Source organism: Nestor notabilis, unplaced genomic scaffold (assembly GCF_000696875.1).
Source record: "Nestor notabilis isolate BGI_N333 unplaced genomic scaffold, ASM69687v1 scaffold33440, whole genome shotgun sequence".
In the NCBI taxonomy this organism is placed as follows: Eukaryota; Metazoa; Chordata; class Aves; order Psittaciformes; family Psittacidae; genus Nestor; species Nestor notabilis.
Window position 1 is genome coordinate 3,902 of NW_009913027.1, and position 13,852 is coordinate 17,753.

A 13,852-nucleotide genomic window follows, 5' to 3' on the forward strand; every position below is an offset into this window, starting at 1 on the left:
CTCCACAATGGAAAGATGTGGCTACTTAACTGGAGAAAGATTTTAGTGAAAGAATTTCATTCAACTTGTTAACAACTGATCTTTTTATTTTGTTTTTATTCAACATCAGTTAATAGGATTCTATGGGATGGGCTGTATCATGCCCTCAAAGATCACAGGGCTTCTGTGCACACAAATAAAAGCAAGAAGAGAAGTTTCCAAGGCTAAGTTCCCTGAAAAAGTGATTCCTGAAAAAACCAATTATATGGCAGCGTATGTCAATAACGAAGAGTAAAAAAAGAGAAGAAATCCCACTCAAGACAGAGGTAGAAGAGGTATCACTCTGTCCCATACATTTTGTTGGGCGTTGGTTCTCAAACTAATGTCTTCTTGTTACCTTGCTGGATTCCTCCAGTTGTGTGCCTCGTTTCCAGGCCTCGGAGAACATGGAGCTGACAATACTTTGGGAACGGACATGTCCAGCTGGCTGGGTGTCAGAAACTCCACTGTCAGACTGATTAGAATGATTTGATTGAGATTCTGTTTAGGAGGAAGTTAAGAAACAGTTAGCATATGCTTCTGAATGTAACAATAAAGCCAGTCTGCTTATAATGCAACTCTGTGGGACATTTATTGGTCATACTGGTTAAATATGTTGTGACTACTGCATAAGCTCTAGCTCACATCCAGGCTGCTGCGTCCAGAAAACAAAACAGAGCAACAGCATCCTGGTATTAACCAAATCTGAAGCTCTACAAAGATGACAGTGTGTCAGATATGCTGCAAAGTGAAAACACACTGCAGTTTTATAGGTGCTGAAATACCCAAAAGCTCCTGCACTTTGGGAAAAGCCCCATTTCATGCAGTGCATGCAGCCTGCTCTCTTAAGCACTTCTTCCCAGAAACAGACTCTGGACATAGGCCGAAGAAGAGGCAGTAATCTGCTTCTGACTGCCCCATTCCTCAAGGGAAGAGAAGGAATGATGAGCATCCACTAACTAGCAAACACAGATGATGCTCTGCTTCCACAGGGTATCCTGAAAAGACAGCAGCAGCCACCACCAGACCGATTTATCCAGCCTGGCACCTGCTTTCTCTGTAGTCCCAAAGGTAAAACAGCACCTAGGCACAGGCTGGACTGCAGCTCTGGCAGAACACGCACGGCTGGTGGGCTGTGGCTCAGCTCTCCACAGGAGAAACTTTATCAGAAAACCATCCAGCTTGGATGGAGAAATTTTAAGTAACTGAAAATGTACTGCTACACCTGGCAGGCTTTGCCACACAGCTGAAAAAACAGAGTACCTTCAGTTAGGCTGAATTTGCTTAGCTCATTCTCACAGGCTACTTTCTCAACCTTTCCAATTCAGTAGCATTACTTCCTGACCTGTATCTGCAATGGACACAACACTTTCATACAATAGCCTATTTTCAATAACAAAACTTGCCCCTGAGGGTTGAGAATAACCTGGTCAAGCGTTAGTCAGCTCTGAACAGTGAAATGAGACTATATAAACCTTCATCAATTTTTAAACTGTTATGGGTTGTGAAAAAAACCAGTTCCAGTCCGGCTGAAAGGTAAATGGGAGCATCTTACTGCCAGCACGCACAGTTTGACATAGGAACAGAAACTGCGTTTTCAAAGTTTGTCTCTAAAGAGGTTATTTGGATCTTTGCCTTTGGGCAGGGACTATTTCTTATTTTCTAATTTCGAATATTCCAGTCAACAAAAGCAGTTTCAGAGCTACACGCACACGTTCTATGCATCATTAAAACACACATTTGATTTCTTTTTCTCAAATAGGTGAAGATGGAGGCATGAGGAATTTGAGGAAGTTTCCTCTTCTTAGCGTCAGAAAAATTCTTCTTTGGAGGTGAACGAGAAAGTAATTCTAGGTTTCTTAATACATACACCACTGCAAGTAATATAATAAAATAAGGGAGCTTTTATATGTATTTATATATGTTAAATAAATATATTTATATATGTTATATATGTCTGTGTTTTAGACTAAAAATAGCATAAAAGATTTTGGAGAAACAGTCCACTTCCTGCAACAGTCTCTCCTGAGGTCTCTAGATAGGGGATGATAAAATAGGTATTAAATCTTTCTATTATGAGACAGATCACATTACCTGGCAAACTAGATGAGCTGGAGCCTGACTTGATACTGGAGCTAGACAAGGAAGTCCAATCATATGCTGATTCTGTTCTCTTCAGTGCTTCCTGATAGTTCATGTATAGTTGCTTCCCATACTGTGCAAAATGACAAGCAAATTTAACAACTGTACACAGGCTGTGTATCCTTTTCGGACTGCTGAGCTCTACCTCTGGCTTCTCTATTCCACTATTTTTTCCCCCAGAGAGAAACAACAGGCTCTTTGTTAAGGAGCTGAGGCAACATTAATTTTTTATTAGTGAACTGCTGAAAGAAGGAAAGAAACCAGTTTGTTTATCCTAGAAGAGATAGCATCAAGCAAGAAATGGGCCAATGAATAAACTAAGCCAATCTGTGGATCTTAGAAATACAGTTTGCTTTCCAGTTCTCTTTTCCCATTAGCCTTCCCTTTAAAATCCGTGAGGGAGCTGGCTAAAATCTAGTCATGCCAGTGAGAACTTTGTCAACCGATGGAGGTGCAGCAGAAACAAGAAGGGCCTAATTACTGAATTATCATAACAAGAAAGCCCAACAATTTTGATAGAGAAGGAAATATGCAGGAAGATCATACAATTCACATTCAGAATAGTTAAATAGAGGGAAGTAGGATTTAGCATGTATTCTGCTAAGTAACCGTAAGTGGTTTCAAACAGATAACGACAACTCATGAGGACGAGGTTACCTTAGCAATGCGGATGCCATTGATCCACTGGTGTAGAGTTCTTACATCATCACAGCAAAGATACTTGATATACTGGGATTTCTTCTGGATCTGAGGATGCTGCAAAAAATTATTAATCCTCATCAATATTTTAACAGCTAGGAATGCAACGAAAGCCATTTATCCGTGGAACTGTATACAGACAAACTTACATATTGGAAGCTCTTCAACAGTACTCTGTATCTGAGCCTACTTAAAAATGTTTGAGAGTGTTTCAGGAGGTGGCAGTGGGGATTGCTTCACATACAGATTGGCAGTGCGCCAGCGTGCACCGATTTCAGGTTTGAAACACTAAGAAAGGGTGAATCATTATTTTAGTGCTGCAACTGCTATCTATCAAAAGTCTTCTGTACCTGTAAGGCTCTTCAGAAATCATTATACCCTCAAGCCTAGTGGTCAGAACAGCATCAGCTTGTAAAAACCTTTCCTAAACACAAACAAGACACTGCCAACGCATAAAGAGTTGTCTCCTTTCACTGCTCTATGGATTAACTCTCCACCTGAAAGAGACAACTGACATTTCACCTTCCTCTCCATCCATACAAACTGGAGGAAACCAAACACGCTGGTTTTCTCTGCTTTTGTATGGCTTGACTGAGACAGTCCACCAACAACATGCTGCTAAGCACAATTCCATTTTCAGCTTGTAGAACCTTTGAGATCCTGACCCTACTGAAACAGGGCTCTCATCTAAAACACTTGCTGCTCCCACATACATGTATAAAAAAGAAGAGGTGCTGTATTTATCAATTCAGCAGTGAAGAAAGTAATGTGTATTTTAAAAAAGTCAGATACTGGAAATACTTCTGGATGGATTATTACATTGGTTCCTGTTCAGGCTGTAGAAGTTACGTGTCTCACAGCTGTCAGGGCAACTCTGAATACTCAAGTCCTTATCACTTCCTCTTTTAACTTAAGGCCAGTGACACAGAGTTTTGCTAGATGATCGTAGGTACTGAAGTTTTACTGAAAGCTGTCTGAAACATGTATCAAAGAACTTTTAATCAGAATATTCAGAATATTTTTTCCTGTTGTCTTCCAAACATAACTCTTTCAAATCTAATATTTCAAAATTAACATGAAAATATTTATCTCCATAAACAGAATATAACAAACCATTATGATATTAGATAATTATTTTAATTTTTTCACTGACAGTCTTTTTCATATACATGTTGTATAACAAAGAAGGGTCTATAGAAGCACAAATAATTACTTTGCTAACAAGCCATCTTCTTCTGGGACTTGTTCAAAAATTTGGCTATGTAGAAATAAAAGAACTTCTCAGAAATCTAACATTTAGGACCAAGGAGCTAATATTATGTACTAGCATACAAATGCTATATTTAACAATAGCACAGCACCTGTCTTGCACAATAAAGTTCAAGACAAACAAAGGAAGCAAACACATAAAAACAAATCCATTCTGGACTTCAGTGAGAACCGAGCCTTTTGATTTGTATTTGCTATTCACCTCTCCAAAACCATGTTCATGTTTTGGAGATACTTCCCAGCTTAATGAATATTTGTGGCACAAAACTGAGTTTCCATTAAAAAAAACCTGAATGGCTTCTATATATTGATACTAATACAAAACACTGATGTAATATTTTAAGAATTGAGGAAGGCAGAACTCTATTCTGCTAATATAGTAATTTGTGGTTCTTCAGTTCCACACTGAAAACACTTTGTCTAAGCTGCCCAACTCACTCCACCCCATTAATTTAATTAAATAAAGGGACAATTTAGACGCATTAGGATTTTACTTTAACCTTTTCATTTATGCTCAGGGCGGTGATACTTCAAAAAATACTTAGATAAGACTTAGTCTGGTTTACTCTATGTGGTCAACAAGTCTGAAAAAGTAATTCACTCTTAACATGTCCAAATGATGTGGATAGAAAGTGACATGTCAGCAGAAGAAATCAATTTAATTTAAGAATTTATAAATACCAACAAACACTGACATTTTTTCTTTTAATAACTGTGCCAATGACCTATGAGAACATGGGAAGTATTCCCAATTTCAGCTGCATGCTTTCTCTCATATTTGATATTCAGTGTCTACCTCTCCATGCACATTGCCCTTTCTACTTGAAGATGAAATCAATTTTTCACACAGTGGACAGGCAGCCACACACTCCAGGCACATAAAACATTCTAAGCTATTGACATAAGCAACACCCCATGAAAAATAGATCAGGGAAGGTAAGAGGTCAAAGGAAAACTGTAAGTTCAACTATAACCATCTCATGTTACTTGCACCATTTCCAAATCAATTTTCAAATGTTACTTGCTGTGAACATACTGTGAAAACCTGTTTTAAAATAGCTTTGCCACTAGATATACTGCAGGAGCTGACACAATTTTGAACACTGTGTGGGAGTCGAGAGAGACTGGAAGATGAGTTGATGCAATTTACAATGATTTGAAATACTGGAGTTATCCATTTCACAGGTTAAGATCAGGTCACTGCTTTCTACATCTCATATTTTTTCTACTTTTCTTTCTACCTGTCCTTTACACTCAGAAGTTTCTTCCTTTACAGCAACCCCTTTCCCCCACATTGGGCAATACAGGCAGACCTGACTCTCCAATACCAATTTCTGCACAGCTCTGAACCTACACTCTGCGAAGACAGCAACTCCCTGAATTTGAATGGTTTTAAGGTATAGAGTAGCCAAATGGAAAAAGAATCTAGTGTTATGATTTACAGTATACTGAACAATTAAATACACGAGGACTTATCAGTGTGGAAGTAAGACAACTGAGGGCAACATGAAAAATCAAAGTCACAGGGAGCACGGAGAACAGGCAACAATTGTTCATTAAGTGTTCACCTCCTATACAAGAACCAGAGGAAAATGAAGCGGAAAGCAACTGATGGTTCAGAACAAATACGAGAGCATACAAGATGTACCCAACTGCTGCGCATTCTACAAGTTTCTTGGAATCCAAAAAGAAACAGGGCACACTCAAAGGGTAAGAATACACCTAGGGCTATTAAACAGCCGCTATCCAACGTCTGGCTACCTACATTTCTAAAGGGTAAAAAAGTATTCTGTGAAAGCATTTCTGTCCTGGACTTCTAATTTTTCCCTAAGCAGCTTATAAACAAAGGACACTGTCAGAGAAACCTAGAGTGCTAAACGAATTTAGTAAAGCCATTCTTCTGGGTCTCTCTGATCTTTCTTCCTCCCCCACCACACAATCCACATAGATCTCCTCTGCTGCCAGAAGATCCACCAGCTTGATGGGGAAGAAAGTGATTCATACCCAGTTCTTCCCTCTGCACTAATCCCCGCATGGCATTTTCTCGTTCTCTTACTGTATGTTCGTCAAGGAGGCTCATTACAACTCCACAGAAAATGTAGTTAAAGATAGATTTCTCACTGCCATTGTAACTAACAGCGATTTAGATTTCTCATGCACCGAATGAAGATAATCTAGAGATTCGTCCTGAAAACTGACAGACATAGTTTTCCAATTGTTAATACTACTATAGGAAGTCCATTCTAAACTACAATCTCTCCCAAGATTACTACTGTGCTAATCAGCTCGTGCTCACAATTGGGAAGCATAGTTATTTTAAGGGACTAAGATTAGTGTGGAAATGTTTCAAGCTCTTTATACGCTCTTTTCAGCGTAAGAATTTTCAAAACAGTAACAAGTTACCTTGAGCACTAAACAATAGTCTGTGGGTGCTTTGTATTTGTTCCTGTAGTCCTGTCCATAGTAAACACTGACATGATCAAGCTGCAGAAAGCACACGAGATCCCGTGAGACCTATTAAATACAAAAATAATCATGTACAAAATATAAGGAAACCAAATCAGAATACTTACAAAAGGTCCAGTTAAGGTCAAATGTTAGTTTCAATCTGATTCAAAACCTACCAATACATGAAGGAGATAAGGCCACGCATAAACTCTTGCATCAGATATTAATTTTTAACCAGGATATTCTTTTCCAAATTCAGTCCAGGTTGTTTGGGGTTTTTTTGTGTTTTGTCTGCATTTTGCCTTTTGACAGCATTTTAGACCGGACTACTAATGTTTATTCTGAGTTGGTATCAGAAGAAAGTACATAGGATTGTTTGCCTGGGAACTTTTTAACAGCTGTTGGTTATCTTTCACCTTGGTAATAATCCAGGTGTTCAAATTCCAATGGGACTGTGAGAAAAATTCTAATGATGTTTGGCAGTGATTGCAGGGCTCAGAATTTCAACAGGCGATCTTGCATATAGATTGTTGTAACAAAGAAAAAGGCTGCGTAAGGAACATCCGAGATGTTTTCAGTGTGAAAGGGAGCTGATGCGCTCACAGAAATTTCCTCATTGTCAGCTGTGTGGGAAGCAGACCTCCCATACCGGGGATCAGTGCATGCTGTCAAGTCTAATGGATTCATGGGCAAATTCAACTCACAGTAGTTCAGCCTTTGTAGCAGCTTTCTATTTACTTTTTACTATTGATACACACAGAACAGCAGTAACTGACACTGAAGCAATGGCCTTATATTTACCAGTTTCAAAAAACATAGCACAAATTGGCCCAAAAAGAATCCTACTTATATGAACTAATTAAAACGCATGGAATTATGCAGACTGATTGTGGACTAAGTTGGATATTTTATGATTGGCATTTGCAATGCAATCTGATCCTTTATTTGAATTCTGCTTGAGGTAACACAGCCTCTCAAATGCACCAATTATTTTTCCTCAAGTGTTTCTGAACACCTACCCTGAGCTGATTCAAAAAGCAGACTCTTGTTTTCTTGTAAACTTGGGGTTTAGCCCATCAAGTGCTACCACAGTAATTTACACAATATTTCCATGATAAAGCTGTACTTTTAATTAAGGGATGTGGCTCTAGACAAGGCACAGCTAAGCCCAAATTTAAGACTGACTCTTGTGCACACAATTTACCAGCAATAAAAAAATCTAGGGGAACTACTTTAAAATAGCATAAATAAATAGCATACCTTTGCCTTCCCCTTAGGGACATAGTAGATTCCAGAAGCTCGAAGAAGAAAGTAACGTTTCTTCCAAGACTTCTTACCATCCTCTTTCAGCCACAAAACTCCCTCAATCTCTGGCACAGTTACAGAACTTCCACAGAAACATTCCTGTCAATAAACACAATGGTTTGGGAAGAGAGAAACAGACAGAATGTACAACATACCGTGATTTGTTTTTAACGATTGAAATTCTGAAGTTCTTTATTTAAGAAATGCACACATAATAGGGACAGCTCTTTTTTTCACACAGTGATATGAATTAGAGATTAATTGTAGAAGCTGTAAGTTAATACAAACACAATAGGGGATCTTAGCATTTTCTCAGCACAAGAATGCTAACAAAAATATTAGCAGCTACTGTAAAGATCCACTGCTTATCAGTAATAGATCTCCCAACAGCTTTATTTGCTCTAAAGTCACAAGGTCACCTTGTAGATATCTCCTCCTAAGTCTAAATGTACACAAAGTCTAATTCAGTATCGATCAGATACAGCTGTAATTTATTCCATGAGTACTTCGTTGCTACTAACTGCCAACACTACAACTTCTGTTAAGGTTCTATTTATGAAGAGCTACAGAGGAAAACAAACTCTTTAAGTACTCTCCAGATTAATATGCAGCACAAATACTTACGAGTAATCCTGGAAGATAAAAAGAATTAGATACAATTACAACCCTCTTCATGTCATGGCTTCAAGCATCTTTTTGATCCACAGTATTCACATAACCACATCTTAAAACCTGTACTAATAATATACTGAGAGCATGCATATGCTACTTACAAGTTAAATTTTATTAAGTATAATCCAAAATTAAATACCCCAAATAGTTACTTTTGTGTAACTACTGAAAACATAATCATTATTCTGGAAATCACATGGAAGTTATGACACTTCAGCACGGGTATGTCTCCACAAAAGTATCACAAAACCATTCAGTTTTCAGTTTATGGAAGCTATATTCACTGTTTGCGCCACACATTCTTCTTGTTGTCTTTAGTGCTGTGAACTATTTAATGTGATTGATATTGACTTCCTTTGCTGTCACACATTTTAAAAGTTTAGTATTTGGTTGTTTATTTTCAAATCTAACTGAAACAATTTTTAACTATTTTCCTTACTAACAAAATTTAAAATATTAACATAGACCACTCATGAACCAAATGCATAGAAAAAAAAAAAAATGGTGATAGTTGTGCAAATTTCCACTGGTTTTAGCCACAGCTACAGGGAACCTCATTTTGATTATCACTGAGTATGGTATTTTTGTTACTAAACAAAATACTACCATATCTGAAATGGAGTAACATTAAAATAACCATTATCTCAAATATAATACATTTCATTCACAGTTCATTCACAGGTGCAGAATTAGATTCAGCTCCATCCATCAATTTCAGTCAGCACAATCACTATGCTCTTTTTGTTTTGGCAGCCCTACCTCTAGCAGCACCTCCTTATTTCTGTCTGCCATCTCAGAGGTTTCTTTCTTCCCCAGAAGATAGTTCTGTAACAAGAGAAAGCTTAGTATTTCTATAGGCATTCTGAAATCAAGCCAAGTAACATTTCTCATTTACCCTGCTGTAGCAGGAAGGAAAAAAAACCTAGCTATCATCTAAAAACAATACATTAATGGAACAAAAACTCCATAGTCCACTTGAAACTGTATGTCAGACAGCTAAATAATACATGGAACTAAGTTATAACCACCTTTTCCAAAAACATCAATCAGCCCATACTCTTACCGTAGTAGCCATAGCTGGAAAAATCCAATAATACTCACACAAGGTTTAGCCAATAGTTCAATATTTTAAACCACGATGAAATATCTGGTCTATGCTGATACGACATTCTTGTTGACTGTGCCTACTGTATGTGCTGATAGTAAGCATATGAACTACATGCTTTTAAAAAGGACTTGGTTTTGCTGCGTCATCGCTAAGCACTTCAATAAGACCTGGTTTTCAATTTTTGAAGGGAAAAAAAATAATCATAAAACCCCCATATACGCTGATGATGTCCCAAAGGATGAGCATGCAAAACCAATATACAGTTTGAGTCCAAGAAATTACCACATAGATGCCATAGAGATATAAAAATAATCTATGACCCCCAAAAGGAACACAATGGATAAGAGTTAAGAGAGAGATCAAGTGATATTCTATCCAGTTATTTGCAATTCAAATTCTTCAAAAAGCCACCTTCTGCTTTTATGTTTCTTTTCCTCCACTCCTTTATGACACTAAACTGCTGCCGGACATCAAATCTGTATCCATCATTTTAGAGAAGAGAGGGCTTTGAGAGAGAAGAGGGGCCTTTGGTTTCCCAGCCAAGGAACAGGAAACACAGGTGAACAGTGACAGATCCCAGCTTCCACAGGCAGGGAGGGACACATACTTTCTTCTCTTCACTTGCCATTTGACCAGAGTAGCTGTTTTTTACATTTCCTTTTTCCCTTCTAGCCATCAACATAAGAATGCACAGTGGAGAGGCATGATTATTATCAATATCTGACAACACCTTTCTTGCCTGTGTATGTGTTTGAACAGCACTAAGTATTGGTGTAAATGCCATGAAACTGCTTGCCTTCATCTCCATGAAAAGTACCCACAAATGCATTAGCAAACAGATTGCTTCAGCTCATGGTTTCACAATGTGGATGTACATAGTGCTGAAATGTAAAGTTGCCTGACATCTTAATACATACACAAGTATAGAAATAAAAGTATGAAATGAACACTACCAAAAACCAGTAAGAAACTGCAGCCAGGCATGCACATACACATCCATTCAACATGAGTGTCAGGCTTACCTGGGGATTCTTGAAAAGTGCATATTTCTCTATACGTTCCACGAACATCAGTTTGTTTTGACTATCTCTTGTCCAGTTAAGAAGATTTTCAACTAAATTTTCATGATCTTCAAAGATCCTTTCTGTAGGAATACCAAGAAAGCAAATGCATTTGAATGTCACATTTTGTAATAGAAACTACTCTGTAGTCGTATCTGGGAGACAAGGTACATACATGGACAGGTCAAGGTTACCAAAACAGGGAAGAAGTTTACACCAAGAAACTGAAAGAACTTAACTTTCAGATGTGCCTGGTTAAATTTTACACAAGCACTCACTCAACACTCTCAATACCATCTCTTTAGGCTTACAATTCCATCAATCCATGAAGTGGTTTTACCTTTTTTACCTGACAAAGCCTACCATCCCACATGAACACAACAGACTCAAATGATGACTTTTTGAATGTTATGATCACAAATAAGAAGGTTATCACATTCTATGTACTCTGGTCCACACAATCCCTGAAGTAATTTATTAGGCAGCTTTTTCAGCACAAAATTTATTTCTATATCCCCAAGCACTATCTCACGTGTAAAGTATCAAAATGAGTAACAGACAATGTCTGAAATGCAGAATACCCATTGTTAGTGGAGGTACTGTAGAGGTAGTCTGAAAACTGACACTCTCTCTTACAATCTATCTTGCTGAATAAATGATGTGTCAACAATGGCTTCTAAGAACTATAAGCACCGTCTCTCTGTTGAAATAGTTATCATTAGTACAACATACTGAAAATAGACAAAAAAAGAAGGGAAAAAAAGGAAAATTTACTGAAATGATAGAGAAATATGTGAAAACCCTTATTCTAAAGTAAGTAAGAATATGTTTTGGGGAAAACACTAGACCAACTTTCTCCCCCCTTTCAAAGACACTGGATCAGAATCTTGCTTTCTGCAATTTGTTCCTTCTTCACATAGGCCACACAATGGCATTTCTGAAAACTATTTTTTCAGACTCCGTTGGGACTAGCTTGACCTTTCAATTGCATCTGAGAGCAGAACATGTTTTATTCCCACAAAACCAATTGCATTTTTACAGAGAGCATATTGCTCTTATCGCATCCAATGAAGACTGAGATGTCAGCTGACATCTCAACATCTGCAGTAATTAAGAATACTAAGAAGAGTGAATGGAACAAATGTAATCTGTAGGGAATGAATTAAGGCTTGAAATGACAAAATTATTGAGGTCTCAACAAGATTCTTTTTAAGAAGCTTTTGATTTACAACTCACAATTTCCATCAAGCTCTATCAGCAACAGATCAATACTGTCGTCCAAGAAAATAGAAGTGTTATCTAACAGAAGAACAGAACAAGAAAGCTTCAGAGGGCTGTGACACAAAAGCTTATATCTCACAGCAGCTTCACTAGCAAAACTGGGTGGCTTTCAAAACATGTCAACTGTTATTACAAGAACAATAATTCAACTCAAACATAAAATAACTTATTCACTGAGTGTATATGTACCTGTAGCATGTAAACTGCATATAGTGCAGTTTTCCTACTATTAAACATACTCTCTAAAATTAAACATTGTAATTTACAGATACTTCATAGACATACTCTGTTCCAAATTAAAAGAATGAAAACAACCTTTGTCCCAACTAAAAGAAACCTTACAGAGTTGCTTCTGTTACAAACTTGTAGCATAAAACCAGGCACAGCATTTCATTCTGTATTCTGGAAACAGTATCACTGAGTTCTGCTGAAAGTACCTATAAAGCTTCTAGTTAAACCATTAGATAACAACAGTTGGCCTTCTACTTCAAGTACATATACCTAAATCAGCCTCCTCAAAAACGAGTTAACCGCATACAATCGAAGCAGACCACATAAAATGCAGAGAGTCAGGAACACGTCTTTCTCTGCAGTTTGCTAGCTTTAGCTTTCACTGTATTTCATTGAACTGTGCAAGTAATGAGCTATCAACTGACAAGATGACATGGTAAAACACACTGTGGGGGTACGTAGGCCTTCTGTGTCTCACTAAAGGAGAATATAATAAAGGAGTTCCTTCCTCTTACATAGGCATTGCCAGAAAAAACGTTTCAAAAGATGAAGCACTGGCAAAATAACAATGAAATACACAACAGCATACAGGGTGAGGGCTTTCTTGTAATCATTTTTTCATCTGTTTTTTCAAGTTCTAGTATAGAGTATATGAATCAAGCAGGCTGCATTTTGGATTGTCTTCAAAAAAAAGAAAAAAGCACGTATGTGAAATCCATTCAAAACTATTTGACAGTTGCCCTACCAAGGATGAAGGAAAGCCATGAAAAAGGAAAAAGGAAACTGATTCATACTTTCTTGCATCTCCCTTAGATTTGTCATGTCATAGTCTGAATTTAAAGTTCTATAATTATAATAGATCATGTTCTTTAGCTTGAAACTCTCTCAATACAGCAGTCAAATTCTGTCATTCCCAGTATGTGACTGAGCCCAAAAAGTAAGGCATACATATACTTGCAAAATGCCCAATGAGAGATTTCTTAAGCCTGGTTTCATTTCAAAATAACCTTAATTCAGTCACATTGTTATTGTTTGGATAAATATCAGTTTATCTTTCCAGTATTTCTTTTTCCTTTATTCTTTCCAGGCTGCACAGCAAATGGAAGCTTCTTATGAAAGCAGTTCTAGGATGGGAAAGACCCCTGGTTAAGCCCCGTGTTCAAGATCCTGTTACTTACATGTTCAGAGATTTTTCAGTGATAGAAACATAAAACTACTGTAGAATTAATAAGGTTATTTATTCATACTATTCTCATTGGTAAAATGTTACAGAATTACACCTTTGATTCTTATATACCTACTTTGGATTTATACGGAATTTGTGCAAATTCTTTCTGCTTTTAAAACTGGGTAACTTTTAAGATTTTATTTGAATTTTAAGATGAGCCTAGTAAGATGTCATTCTTCATATGAAAAATAAAAGATTTAAAGGACACCTTGTCACCTTACATGATCTTTTTTGTGTAACAACAAACAAAGTTAACATCCTACACTGCCTGAAATAGAAAAGGTTTCACTAAAGGAGAGAGGAAGTAACTAGTTTGCATTGTAATTTGAAATCAAGATATTTGGATTCAGTTCTGGGATTTTGTTAGTGTCCTGGGTTCAGCTACAGCAG

General features: G+C 37.3%; 1 protein-coding gene across 1 annotated transcript; it reads right to left on the minus strand.

Moving 5' to 3' along the window:
* Positions 1 to 376: 376 nt before the first annotated feature.
* On the minus strand, positions 377 to 10,805 carry LOC104411915 (ras-associated and pleckstrin homology domains-containing protein 1-like; the record flags this gene model as incomplete). The annotated part of the gene is made up of 7 exons (XM_010022465.1): positions 377 to 519; positions 2,113 to 2,233; positions 2,818 to 2,916; positions 6,532 to 6,642; positions 7,837 to 7,980; positions 9,313 to 9,378; positions 10,684 to 10,805. Coding segments are annotated over 7 exons (806 nt in total), but the record flags the coding sequence as incomplete, so codon positions are not given.
* Between the last annotated feature and the right edge of the window lie 3,047 nt (positions 10,806 to 13,852).